This window comes from Nelumbo nucifera, chromosome 3, assembly GCF_055504915.1.
Source record: "Nelumbo nucifera cultivar China Antique chromosome 3, China Antique-T2T, whole genome shotgun sequence".
Lineage (NCBI taxonomy): Eukaryota > Viridiplantae > Streptophyta > Magnoliopsida > Proteales > Nelumbonaceae > Nelumbo > Nelumbo nucifera.
In genome coordinates this window covers 111,214,991-111,230,227 of record NC_142651.1, presented here as the reverse complement: position 1 = coordinate 111,230,227, position 15,237 = coordinate 111,214,991, and the positions used below count along the sequence as shown (strand labels likewise).

The following is a 15,237-nucleotide window of genomic DNA, read 5'->3' as shown; positions in this document are numbered from 1 at the left end:
GTTGAGAGACAATGGTTTATAATCTTCAAAACAAATAACGTATTATCCTTAGGGTTTTTGAAGACTTTTCTGACTTAGTAATTGTAATTGATAAGAATAATAAACGCTTTGAAAAACTAAAACATTTGTTTTGGTTTTTAGAAGTCTAGTGAGATTGTTTGGCATAAAGATGTCTATGCGACCAATGGAGAGTACTTTGAATCTGTTCCTATAGATTTTGTTTTGGCACTAATAATTCCTAGTGAGTAGATTTAGCTTCTCTTGATATGTTGGATTCATCTAAGTTTAAACAACGACTTTAGGGTTTTAATACGCTTGGTTCTCTTGTTGGTTGATGTGATTATGTCAAGTTTTCACATCGTGGATTTTTCTCATTCTTTAAACGGGTTCGTTTGGATTGATCCATGTTTATTGTCTTTGTTTTGATTTGAGCAGGTCAGGTTTAACTTTTTGATGGAATGAGATGATTTCCCTAGTTCTCTAAATATGTTAGGTTTGTTTAACTTAGAATAATGAGATTATCCTATCAGTGGTATAAGTTTTGTGTGTTTGTTTAAGTTTGATTAATTAGATTAGAGTTGTAAAAATCTCTATTCTTATAAGTTAAATTAATTATTTCATTTTTTTTCTTCGAATTATTTTAGATTTTCTAGACGGGATAGTTTGGGTTGATCTAGGTTTATTCATTTTATTTTCCTTTGTGTCGGTCTGTTATATATGTTCTTATAAGTTAAAATCTCTGTTCTAAGCCTTGTACATCGTCTTGCACATAAAGATAGGTGATTATCCTTGGTGAAGTTTTGGGAACTTCTAGAACAGTCTTAGAATATCTTAGAACAGCCTCTTTGTCATGCACTTCCATGATTAAGCCTTGTAAAGCCTCTTTCATCCTTTTTGTTCTTGCCCTAATCATTGGCCCACCGATTCCTTACAAAGGATCTTGAGAATATTTGGGAATATTAGATTGAGCCATTTGGCCAGCACCTCGATTTCCATTATTCCCTCCTTTCTCGAAAGTTAAACCTGAGATGCTCAAATCAAAACAAAGACAATAAACGTGGATCAATCCAAACGAACCCGTTTAAAGAATGACAAAAAGCCATAACGTGAAAACTTGACATAATCACATCAACCAACAAGAGAACCAAGCGTATTAAAACCCTAAAGTCGCTGTTTAAACTTAGATGAACCCAACATATCAAGAGAAGCTAAATCTACTCACTAGGAATTATTAGTGTCAAAACAAAATCTATAGGAACAGATTCAAAGTACTCTCCATTGGTCGCATAGACATCTTTATGCCAAACAATCTCACTAGACTTCTAAAAACCAAAACAAATGTTTTAGTTTTTCGAAGCGTTTATTATTCTTATCAATTACAATTACTAAGTCAGAAAAGTCTTCAAAAACCCTAAGGATAATACGTTATTTGTTTTGAAGATTATAAACCATTGTCTCTCAACCTCGTATAAAAATCCTCACAATAGAATCCATTACAGTAGAGCACAAACCAAAACCCAGCGTGGCCAACCCAAATTCGAACCAACAAAACAATGCAAGGTCGGCCAAATCAGTCATTCAGTAACCGATATAACAGAACCGTAGGATGAAGTAATCCACATTTTTTAACAAAATCCAACCAAATCTCAAGGCATTGCCAGAGGGAAGCCATCAAAGCAAAACGTAGCTGAAATCAATCCATTCAATCCAAGACTATCCAAACCGACCTAATCTAAAGCTAAATAAAATTCAACAAAATCGAAACAAGATGTAGACAATTTTAGATGACTCACTTTCAAACCAACCTATCATAATACAAATGAATCCAACTCGACATAAATAAAACCAATTGGTAGACATCGAATATAGCTAAGCTTGATTAAGCCCATTTTTAAAATAACTAGAAATTTAGTCTTGCCAAACCTAGGTAGAACCAACTACAGTTATCCAGTACTAACCAAGCCCTATCCAACCAACCAACCATCGTCTTTATGCCAAACAATCTCCATACTTCTACATTTCATATGTTGGGGGCACTATAATAAGCCAAATGTTATGGAATAGTCACAAAATAGATCTTTTAGTTGTTAAATGAGCCTCGTTCACTAAAATCTCATTATTCATGGAGTACGGTGGTATACGGAGGAACTAAACCTCCGTACTTCTCCATTCCACATGCTGTGGGCACTAGAATAAGCAACCCATAGCATATGGAATGGAGAAGTACGGAAGTTTAGTTCCTCTGTACACCACCGTACTCCATAAACGATGAAATTTTAGGGAAGGCAGATAATGTAACACTTAAAGGATTTATTTTGTGACACTTCAATGCCTTTTGGCTTATTCTAGTGCCCCAACATGTGGAGTGTTGAAGTACGGATGTTTAGTTCCTCAATAAACCATCATATTCCATGAAAAGTGAAATTTTAGGGAATGAGGCTCATGTAATACTATATAGATCTATTTTGTGACGCTTCCATAACTTTTGGCTTATTTTAGTGCCTCTAGCATGTGAAATGGAGAAGTATGGAGGTATAGTTCCTCCGTACACCATCGTATTTTTTGGGCGATGAGATTTTATGGCAGGAGGTTCATGTAAAACATAAATGATCTATTTTGTGAATCTTCAATGCCCTTTGGCTTATTCTAGTGCCCCAAGTATGTGTAATGGAGAAGTATAGAGGTTTAGTACCTCCATACACCACCATATTTAATAAACGATGAGATTTTAGGGAAAGGGGTTCATGTAACACTTGAAGGATCTATTTTGTGACTCTTCTATGCCCTTTGGCCTTTTCTAGTGCCCCCAACATGTGGAATGGAGAAGTACGGAGGTTTAGTTCCTTCGTACACCTCAGTAGTCCATGAATGATGAGATTTTAGGGAGTATGATGGTGTACAGAGGAACTAAACCTCCATACTTCTCCGTTACACATGTTACATGAGCCTCCTTACCTAAAGTAAACGAGAAACAAAATATTTTAAAGGATCTATGTAATACTTAAAGTATCTATTTTGAGATGTTTCCATGCCTTTTGGCATATTTTAGTGCCTCGTCATGTGGAATGGAGAAGTATGAAGGTTTATTTCCTCTGTACACCACCTTACTCAATGAAGAATGAGATTTTAGGTATGGAGGTTCTTGTAACATTTAAATGATCTATTTTGTGACGCTCCATGCCCTTTGGCTTATTATAGTGCCCCAACATGTGGAATGGAGAAGTACAGAGGTTTAGCTCCTCCGTATACCTTCATAATCTATAAACAATGAGATTTTAGGGAATGAGGCTCATGTAATACTTAAATGATCTATTTTGAGATGCTTGCATTCCCTTTGGCATATTCTAGTGCCACAACATGTGGAATGGAGAAGTATGGAGGTTTAGTTGCTCTATAAACCATCGTACTCCATGAAAATGAGGTTTTAGGGATGGAGGTTAATGCAACACTTAAAGGATTTATTTTGTAACGCTTCAATGCCCTTTGGCTTATTCTAGTGCCCACAACATGTGGAATGGAAAAGTATGGTGGTTTAGTTCATCCGTACACCAACGTATTCACGAAGAATGAAATTCTAGGGAATAAGGCTCATGTAACATTTAAAGGATCTTTTTTTGTGATGCCTTCATAACCTTTGGCTTATTTTAATGCTCTCAGCATGTGGGATGGAGAAGTATGAAGGTTTAGTTCCTCCGTACACCACTGTACTCCATAAACGATGAAATTTTAGGGAAGGAGGCTCATGTAACATTTGAAGGATTTCGTTTATGACTCTTCTATACCCTTTGGCTTTTTCTTGTGCCCCAACATGTGGAATGGAGAAGTACAAAGGTATATTTCCTCCGTACATGTAGTCCATGAACAATGAAATTTTAGGGAATGAGGCTCATGTAAGGATTTATTTTGTGACACTTCTATAATTATAAAATTTGGATACAAAGAAAGTTTTGAAGTACCACAATTCGGTTTAGCCACTAATTGTTAAATTTTTTGTTGGCATCTAAAGGCATAAACTATTTATGATTTCAATGGAGAAACATGCCACTTCGTTTTGAAAATGTTCGGTCCTTGCCCTATGCAACACATGGGTCAATTACATTGAAATGACAGCATAGAAAAATTTGGGAAGACAAAAGGGCCATGTGGATGCCGTGTTTAAATGAATATGCTTTGATCCTTGATTCTTTCTTTATTATTTTTTTCCTGTTTTAGTACTGACTATGACATAATCACTTTAGTTGAAACAGGATATGACAAAATCACAAATTCATTTCCCATAAAAGCTAAGAAAGAAATAAAATGATTATCTAGTAAAATCATTAGAGGCCACTAAAAATTAGAAAGTTGTTTATCACTGTGGTGATTTGCTTTTTGATGTTTCAAATGCATCGCCATCGAATATTGATCTATTCAATTTGAATCTGATCTATTTCTAATGGGTTCTCATTAAGGCTTAATAAATCAAATTTGAATCTAACAACGGGATTATCTAATAATATGATTCAATTAGTTATCGGATCAAATCTAATGATATGTTTTTCTCTCAAAAAAGAACAAAGAAACAAAATCTAATGATATGTTCTAATAGATAGACATGATTATATAGTGGCCATAGGCCCTTGTTTCATCCTTTCTTAGAATATCCAATGGTCAAGTGATGGTTATCTCTATGCAACACCTTTACACACTTAATCAAAGTTTTTTTTTCTTTTGTTCTTAAATTACTATTATTATTTATTTATTTTCTATAAAATAAAAACTTATTTGGTTGTTACTTGAAAATATTTTTTTTATGCATAGGGATACCAATATTGTTGGATTACTTTGGATCATATTTCCAGTTATTATTGGGTTAATTAATGAGACACTTCTCTGAATATGAAGGGTCTTCATCAAAGTTTTTAAAACCAACCCGGACAACGAATTGGTCAGGGGTCCGGTTCCCAGGTCGAACGGTCCGACAGTTCGAACCGAACGGACGACCAGTTCTGACAAAATATAAAAAAAACAGTCAAAACCATTGAATAGTTCAACTGCCTGGGTCAACGGTTTGCTGACCAAATCAACGGTTTTTTTAGCAAAAACCGGATTTTGGGGAAAACCGAAACCGGCCACCTAACCGGTTCCCAGTTTTTCCAGTTCGACCATCTAGTCCGATCCAATTTTGAAAACCATGGGCTTCATTAAGTCTCTTGGGGAATAATTCACCATGCTTATTTGGTTGCTTTATTCCTGAAAACAAGGAACTTAACCTTGGGTGTTGAGGTTATAAATATTCTCTCTTAACCATGTGAGATAGATCAAGCATACATGACCTCTAAATGGACTAAAAGCCTCCTATATGCTCCAGTCCTATTCAATTCAGTTGTCTCTAGTTACTTGCATCTGCAAGCTTGTGTTTTTGGATCGTTGAGATCTGCACCATTACAGCTTTCAGCTACATGATCAAATGCTTACAAGATAGAGATACTTCTTATGCAATCTTTAATATTTTTGGATTATTTAGAAGGGATTTTACAAAAGGCATCTCTAAAATTATAATAACATACCTAAATGTTCTAACCTTTCTAGTAGCCAGAACTGTTCTTGTCGCAATCTGCCAAATGCTGATTGGTCTTATTGGTTGTCGTTCCAGTTCGCCAACTGGTTGTTTGCAGCCTTATTGGTGGATTGAGATAGTTTTCATCTTACCACAACTAACCTATTGAAAGAAGTGGTAGGATCCATCGTATGGACGCCAAAACTGTTGCGGAATGGGTGGGCGAATTTAAAAAATTTCCTACCTTTCTTCCAAATGGGAATCGCATTCCCTGATTTTAGAATCAAAATTCAATGATCAATACTTGAACCAAACTAGACCAGATTTGAACCAAAAGAGAAGGGAGAGATTATACCTGGTCCAGAGAAGCAGTATCTCCCAATGTTGGTGTTCACGGCCGAAGAAGATCCCAAGATCAGCTCCCACTGAAGATGACACAGTGATGATGGAGCCGAACCAGCAGTGTTCGTCCCACGAACCAGGTTCTTCTGAAGAACTCGATGAAAGACTGTGAGCACCACACGAACAATCAAGAACCTTTCTTGATTTTCTCTAACTGAGAACTCGAACTGGTAGAAAAGATGGCGGCGGTTACTGGAGGAGAATGCTAGAGAAGAAGGTGGCGAACTGCTATTTTCTTCTCTAGGGTTACCTGAGATCTTATCTCAAGAATGCAGGGTGTTTTGCTAAAAAACCCTTAGGGTTCAAATTCAAGTAATTCGAATTAGGGTTTTCCTCATATTTCTTAGTGATTAAGAAAATCCTTCCTAATCATATTAGGAGTTGTCCTTATCAAAATCAGTTTTTGGATTTGAACTCTTCTTAATCTTATCTATAGATTAGATCAACTTTTGGACTTAACCTAAACTCAGATATGCCCCTTTAAGTGACTGATCAAATCATCCCAGATCAAAACGGGCTTTAGGCCCAATATATATTAAGTGCTCAATAGTCTTCCAAGCTGCTGCCCAGTTGGGCTTCTCTATATGGCGTGGGACCCAAGCATTGTCTACACATTAGCCACATGGGTTTGGCCCAACCTCTGTTACAAGGCCTAGCCGAATTCACTAGAAAGCCCAATGAACCCCTTGAGTCCATCACATGGATCCTATGGGCCCAACACTTACACTAGGTAGTCCCTAGGCCAAGCCATCTTATAAAACCCAGGGACTGCGGGCAGATGCAAGATTAGCCCATCAGGTATTATCCTAAATGGCCTTACACTTAACCTCTCAGCCCATAATGATCAAGCACTGCCCAACAAGAGAGGACCTCTCGTTCGGCTGCAATGAACAGTGCTGCACTCTCTACTCACATGGATCCCGGGAATTAAAACCATTTGCAAACATTTTGAAACCATATATAAGTATATATCATATATATAAATTTTGCAAAACAAAATTCCAACGATTGAAATCAATTGCCGGTAGTTTGGTTTCCATCAGAGAGAGTGCATCCCCCATCATTACCTTTGTCCGACAAAGGGGCTGATCCCGTCATTATGATCACCCACTTAGATGAATTCTCAGACTGTCCCAACATACGCAGGTTTTGACCCCCGCTAAGGATCTCACTGATTGGCATATCAAAGACAGCCCAATCCAACACCTAGTGCAATACCATAATCGGGTCTAGGGGTCAGGTGTAACTTTCCAGTTTTGCTCATCAATCTCCAAGGTTCAGGGCAATACTAGAAATCTGTTCCGGTTCAAGGGTTTAAGTAATCCTACACTGCGTGTGCCTTGGGTCTCACCCTGGCGGCTGAGACAAGCCACCCCAACAGTTGGTAGCACACCAGTGTCAGCTTTGGCAGGATAAATCTCCCCAGACTTATACAACGGCCGTGAACATTTAAAACTAACACAAGTCTCATTAAGTGTCCAGTTTTAGGGTCTTACACAGAAGCATACCATATAACATGAATCAAACATGTACTTTATTTATTTACATTAAATATCAAAAGTACATCAAAACTGATTGAAGCTAAGGGCATACAAAACTGTCTAACACCTATTACCTAAAATCTGAAAATTCATGACCAAATCATTGACAACAACCAACTAGTAGTGCTAAGTTTTTGCTTTGTATTTTTATAAAATAAAATTAACCAAAGATTAATTGTTAGGACTTCAATTGTCATTAATAAAAGACTTCGATTTCAATTTCTATTAATAGAAATATCTATTTGTTATTTCTTGATTTAATTTAGTATTAATTAAATATTCTATCAATCTATTTATTATATTACAAATTTAATTTAATATAAAAAACTAAATACAAAAACTAATGTAAGATTAGATGTCTTATTTCAAATTGAATTTAAAATAAACTTTATTTTTTTAGTTAAATTTATTTGATTTTTACTAATTTTTATTATATTTTTATCATTTTCATTTATTTTAAAAGGAATTTAAATGTTTTCACCATACAAATAATAATTTCAAATTAAATGGTTAATTTTGAAATATCAAATGAAATATTATGGATATATGCTTACTAATACTTGTTAACTTGTTTTAGTATTATTTATTTTAATTTTTCTAATTAATTTATCTTAGTATTTTTTTTATTTTCACTAACTTTCATTTGTTCGTATTGTATACTATTAATTATTAATTTTTTACTATTATTACATATCTAAGTTTTTATTGATTTAATATATTGAGATGGCAGAATTTAGGGATGGTAACAAGGTGGGCATAAGGCAAGGACTACATTTCCCATCCTTGTCCACAATTTTTAAATAACTACCATCTCCGTCCCTTATTCTTGTGAGAAGAAAAATGAAGCTCAATCCCCCAATGGGGAAACTTGACTTCAATCCCTGACTTTTTTTTTTTTTTTTATTAAAAGCTTGCTAAGGAAAAAGATTTATAGGAGAAAGAAAAATACAGTAATCTAAATTGGCTTAGCACTAAACTATTATCATTAATCACCAAGATAATATAGAAAATGAATTTGTCCAATAAATGTGGTAGAATTATTAGAATTATATAGAGCTATTTTCAAAATTTGTTCAATTTGTCCCAATGGGTTCCCTATTGGGGTGAGGACTTCAATCCCCATCCCCATCCCCATCCCTGTCCCCAGTCAGGTCCCGATTATTCCTTATCCTCATCCTTTTGAGTTGCGTAGGCTAGAACCTAGATACCCAATGGGTATCTTGGTTAACCAAATTAAATTGTCTTAAGCTTATTAAGTTAGTTTGGTTTTGTTAGTTAATTTAAGTCAATTAAGCTTAATTGAATTATGTTAAATAAATTTGGTCCATTAAATATAATTAGCTTTGGATTCATTACATTTATTAAAAAACAATTAATAGAAGAGAGTTAAACAATTACAAAGCAATTTAATATTACTTCAATGTCAACTAATTATTGTTGATAAATTCTAGGGATTTTTGGCAAGTATTTATTATTAATCCATAATTAACTATGTTAGTATTTAATCATTTAGCTATTACTTAATAGAAATTTATTGCAAAATATTAATTATCAGAATATTATTTTTAATATTAAAAATCTTAAACCAATAGTAATTAATTAACAAAGCTAACGAACAAAATAAGTAATTAATTACTATTAATATTATGGTAATTATTTATTAGTACTCCATAATTAATATTGTTAATTAATTAATTGTAAAATAATTAATGTGAATTAATGTAGTCTTCTTAAGCTGATATGAAGCTACAGTGGTCACTCAAAGTGGTGACCATAGTAGCGATTCTGGGTGAAAAGAAAACATTTATTTTATTTTATTTTTTTTATTGCAGTAGCGACCACGTCTGCATAGTCGATCTGAACTCTGGCAGTTTTTTTTTTTTTTATCACATAAACCTTTAATACCTTTCTTCTTGGTCTCCATCAACTTCTTCAAAGGAAAAGCAACTCAAAAAGAAGCAAATTTCGTCGATTTCCTGATTAGTTGAATCCAAAAAGAAAGAATTCATAAGTTGATCTACTTTTCTTCTAGTTAAGCTTCAATCCCAGCACATTTTTTTTCTCTAATTTTTCCTGCTTTTCCTCATGGGTAATTTAACTCTTATACTAATCCTGTGGGAACCCCTTGTTGTTCCTTGTTGGTTTTTGGCTTCCTGATTGGATCTTCAAAGAAGAGGTTGAGGAAGAAAATAGAGGTTATATCTCATCTGTTATTTATCTACGTTCGTTGGTTTGGAATACATACCTAGGAGAGGCTTTCTTGTCACTTTCAATCTCTAGACATGTGAAACCAAATCAACGTGCTTTCTTAGGCTTGCTTGTACTCTAAATAATAGAGCTCGACTTTCTTCTGGATGGAAATAAGAGTTTTCTTAATGATTTCTAAAAAAACACAATATTGAATATAGTAAAAACTGGAAGGTGGGCGACGTGGGAAATTGATAAGGTGGAGGAAGAAATAAAGTGGGTGACGTGTCATATATATATATATATATATATATATAATTCACTTTGACCAGCTGTTGATTAAAAAAACTTAGACCAGTTGATAGGTTACCACATTTATGATATCGGTTGATTAGTTATGGAGGAACACCCTCTGTTTTGACACCTTCATGCGTTGGACGAGTATGCTACTATTATTCCGAAAATCATAATTAACGTAAATTAGAACGTTCAGATAAAATAAAATATTAATAACGAAAACTTACTCAATGATAAGAGGAACTAGAGCTGACCGAAAAACTTCAAAAAAAAAAAAAAAAAACACACCAATGTTGCATCTTCATCTTTTCGACTTTTTTACAGAAATTTTTGATTGGCTATCCTGCTGATGTCGTTTATTATCTTTCCTGTTCAAGGATTGTGGAAGCCTTTGAACGTCTCCAACATTTGCTGTTGAGTTACATGAATGAACTGCATTCTCAGCCTCGACAGATTTCCTTTTCTTTGTTTTGTATTTGTTGCCATCTCTCAACGCATCAACCAGGTCATGTTGGGAAATTTTCTTATTGCCTTGTTTTGCCTTTTGTTCATGTTGCTTGACAGCAGAGAAACCCAAAGATGAAGTACTAACAGAAACCAAAGATTGATCAATTTCTTTCCTCATCTTCTTCAGGCCTTTTGGTTGTACTGGATGTAAAATGGATTGAGCAAGAAAACTACTGTTTACAGGTGAGCCTGTTTTATCAGAGCCAAATTCAGCATAGAACTCTTTGTATGCAGTTTGTTTTGATGCTTGCCTCAACCTCCATTGATCAGGCCGTGTAGCAAATCTGCAGTGACAAACCAAAGACATGTATAAATTAATAAGCTCCATAGGTCCAGATAAAATTTAAAACCACTATGCCTATTGGTCTAAAAGTGGATCATGGGATTGGAGGATATTGCTAGCTGGGTGTGACTTTCAAAAATAAGGTTTCTTGGGCTGTTAATGAAGGGCAAAATATTAATACATAAGACGACCCTTGGCTCCCAAACATGGGAAGATTTTAAGCCCATTGGTCCTAGGCCAGAACCAATGGAGTAGAGATGGTGGATGACCTGATTGATTTGTTTTTTTGATCAATAACAGTGAATTTTATTAATAAGATGGAAAAGCTGAATTACAAGGAGCTAAAAAATCTTAACTTCCAAAAACCCTATAAACTCGAATTAATGAAACAATTACAAAACAGCCCAAAACATTGAGCTTCTGTTCACCCCTTGCCTAGCTAGACCATCTGCCAGTGCATTAGCGCTTCTCACTATCCATGTACAACGGATTTCAATATCCTTGGTGAGCCACTTGAATTTCCTCTTTTCATTGCTGTATTTCCAGAGCGAACAACTGTCCTCTTTTAGCCAATTTACTACAATTTCTGAATCACCTTCTATGATCAATTTTTTAAAATTAATTTTCTTGGCCCTTTGAATCCCTTCGAGAATTCCTAGGATCTCAGCCCTCAAGGAATCTCCCACCCCAATTGGGCCAGAGTACATAGATAACAGGTTCCCTTTTTCATCCCTTATGACCCCAACTCCGTAGGGCCCTAGATTACCCATGCTGCTGCCATCAAAATTCAGTTTGGTAAACCCCTGAGGTGGAGGTGTCCAGCAGGAATTTGAGGTCTTCTTGATTGAGCCTAACTCCCAATCTCCTTCCACTTTCTGGCCATCTCATCAACTGAGAACACTGCAAACAACTCCAAGGTTTTTAACCAATGAATCACCCTAATGTGGATAGTTTCCAGGATTACTTCCAAGCATCATTCCTTATCAGAAAATACCCTTAAATTTCTCTCCTCCCAGATAGTCCAGCACACTGCAGCTCTACCACATCTCCACATGATCTTTGGCCCTTTTGGTTAACCAGTTAGGCATGGAAGTAAATAAGCTTTGCACATCCGAAGGAGGAGTCCACCTGCAACCAAACAGAGAAGTAAACTATTCCCAAATGACTTTAACAAACTGGCCAAAAATTAACAAGTGATATCCGGACTCACCATCAGATTTACAAAGAACACACCAGTGAGGAGACAAGCAGCTATTGGGCCTTTTTCTTTGAAGTAGATCCCCTGTATTAACTCTTTATAGAAAGGCTTCCCAACAGAAGCACCCAACCATTGGAAGAATAGGTCGACACCACACTTCTTTAACAGGAGGAAATTGGCTCATTTTTAAGGGTAGATATAGCAAAGAGGCCTGGAAATTGATCTTTCAAAGAGGAGTTCCCAAACCACACATGTTCCCAGAATTTAATGAGGTTACCTGACCCATGGATAGAACAAGGACAAGATGGTTTGAATAGCTTTCCAAGGAGGAGCTCTTGTAGTCCTTGCTAAGATCCCAGAGTTCCATCCATTGCCTGCCAGCCCATGTATACTTCCCACTATCTTAACCCACAGTCTTTCTTTCTCCAATGAGAATCTCCATAGCCATTTCCCCAACAGTGCTAATTTCCTAACCCTTATATTCCCAATTCCCAAACCCCCATCCATCTTACATCCACATACCACATCCCATTTGACCCTATGATCCTTCTTCTCCGCTCCCGGCTCCCAAAGAAAGTCTATCATTAGTTTTTCCAGCCTACTAGCTGGGTGTGACATTCTCAAAAATAAGGTTTTTTGGGCTGTTAATAAAGGGCGAAATATTAATACATAAGATGATCCCTGGCTCCCAAACTTGGGAAGATTATAAGCCCATTGGTCCTAGGCCAGAACCAATGGAGTAGATTTGGTGGATGACCTGATTGATCATCGTAATAGATGATGGAAATGGGATGTGTCAACAATTCGCTACCAGAGTACATGATAGACAAAATCAGGCAGACTGTTCGGCATGTTTTGAGTGACAGTACAAATTGGTAATGGATGCCTGACAAGAGAGGCATATTCTCCATTAGAGCTACCCACTAGGAAAAACAAAGCCAAGAAGTAGAACAAGATGAGGCCCTACTCCCTCAAAGATCGGAAATTCATGTGGACATTGCTGTAAAAGCAGATTTATTAAAGAGAGGCCCTGCTGATGATCCAATCTATCCAATATGCAATGGGGAGGATAAAAACATATGTTATGGCATTCTTCTGTGGAAGCATGCTCATAGTGCATTAACTGGGTCTAAGATGAAATGAGACAGAGACCCAATCTTCATTTAGTGAATGGTTCAAGAGTTGGGTATATCTCAACACAAAAATCTTCATTGATGAGGAAGCTATTCTAGAGTACACTGCCACAGTGATTTGGAAAGAAAGAAACAGTTTCATTTTTAATTACAGTAATCCTAACCCTGTTTCTTTGATTTGAAAAGTTAACAGGTACATGATGGAGTTGAGAGATGCTTGCAAGATAGTAAAAGAGATAAAAAAGATTATTTTTTGGACTCCAAACCAGGGCAAGGGAAATGTGGATAATTGCTTTTTGAGAGAGGGCTAACCAGCTAAGCCTCCTTTAGCAATGTGTTGTGGGATCAACATGGCACCTTTTTGGTTAAGTATGGACCTTGTAATGCTGTTTCCGCACAACAGGCTGAGGTACTTGCAATCAAGGAGTGCATTTTGATGATCAAAGAGCTAGATATTGACAAGAGTAATTTTAGAAGGTGACTGTCAGGCCTTGGTGAAGGTCCTTCTTCAAAAACTACTTGTTGACATGAATCTTGGTTTATTTGTTGTGATATTTTGAGACTAGCAGTAGATAGAAATGTTAAATTCTCCTTCACTGGGAGGGAGGGCACCAAGGTGGCACATATTGCAGCCAAGGTTTAAAATGTTGATGTCGGTGGAAATGTTGGTTGTCCAAATATAAGAAACATGTCAGAAATATTGAATGGAAATATTGTACAGATTATAGACATGGTGGAAACATTGTAAAATATGCAAAATATATAGAATGATATTTCATGAAATGATAAAAGAAGCATAGGCACACCTTTTTAAATTATTATCTTGTTCCAAATTACTAAACAAAGATAAGAAACTAAGGTTATAGACAAAATAATACATTCTGAAGTTGCTTGTAAACCTTAAGATTCAGAGCTTCATATGATATAATGAGTTAAAGCAAAATCTAAACTCATAGAAAATGTAAATGGATGTAATAAATCAATCAAATAATCTATTGCGCAAACAATAACTAGTATTTCACTTCATGTTTGAAATGAACATTGAGCTAGCCCAAAATGGTAATCATGTAAGTTAGGTGGGCAATAACATTATTACTCCACATAGCTGCAACATTGTCACCAACTTATGTTATAACGCTATCTCTTGTACTTCACATAGTGTTGGTAGTGTTCACTGGACCAAATGATGCATACTGTACTCTTCAAGATACTAAACTGGTGGGGGAAATTGTCATAACCATAGTTTTCAAGTCGCCAACACAAGGCTAGGTGACAGGAGAAATTGCCATAACCTAGGTTCCATAACCATCTTTCCTTAATAATTATCCATAATTTTCACAAGAGAAGTATAAATTTCATATTTAACTCTAGAAAATCAACATTTTATCAGAAGAAAAAGAACAAAGGAAAGAAAAATAAAAAAATAGAGGGCCTGAACCCCTACTTTTATGATAGGAAAAGAAGAAAAGAAAAGGTAGAAGGAGATCTGGAAGAAGAAAATGTGTTGATTAGATAAAATTTTTAAGTTCTTCCCTTGCTTATTATTAGTTCAGGTTTTGAAATATTTGAGGGTTCAATCAAGGATCAAAATTTCGATAAGATACGCTTTTTAAATAATATATATATTTAAAATGAAATTGAAAACCAAAGAAATAAAAAAATAGGGGGAGTATCGTTATAAGTACCGATACACCTCTGCCAATACACAGAGGTGTATCAATACTTTGAGCCATGGGTTCAATACAACAGTTAGCAATGCTTGTGTTGATTAAACCCTAACAAAGAAGAAAATAATAAAAAGAAATTAGTATATAAACACATAAAATGAATATTCTAGTTTAATAATGTATAATTATAATGTCAAAAAATTAATAATATAAAAGTATTTTATAACACAATGCACAAAATTGCTTGGTGACTAGGTGAGGCGAGCCTCCAAGGGCGCCTACCTAGGCATCACCTTGACAACTATGGTCATAACCATCTAAATAGGGGTGGGTTCAAGCCGAGCCGAGCTGAATACTTGGCTACTCGAGCTTGGCTTGCTGAATATGTGTTAGGTTCGAGCTCAGCTCAGCTCCAACTTGATTGCAAGCCAAATCTTTTCTAAAAAATAAATATTATAGATATAAAAAATATGTTTTTTTTTT

At 35.5% G+C, this 15,237-nt stretch overlaps 1 protein-coding gene across 3 annotated transcripts in view; it reads right to left on the bottom strand.

Moving 5' to 3' along the window:
- Positions 1–10,102: 10,102 nt before the first annotated feature.
- PUM23 (pumilio 23) overlaps positions 10,103–15,237 on the bottom strand; it is an 88,968-nt gene continuing 83,833 nt past the window's right edge. For all 3 annotated transcript variants that reach the window (XM_010272773.3, XM_088900543.1, XM_088900544.1), the window contains one exon: positions 10,103–10,757. In XM_010272773.3, the coding sequence (XP_010271075.1) occupies positions 10,268–10,757 (490 nt within the window). In that variant the 3' untranslated portion in view covers positions 10,103–10,267. The remainder of the gene's footprint in view (positions 10,758–15,237) is intronic.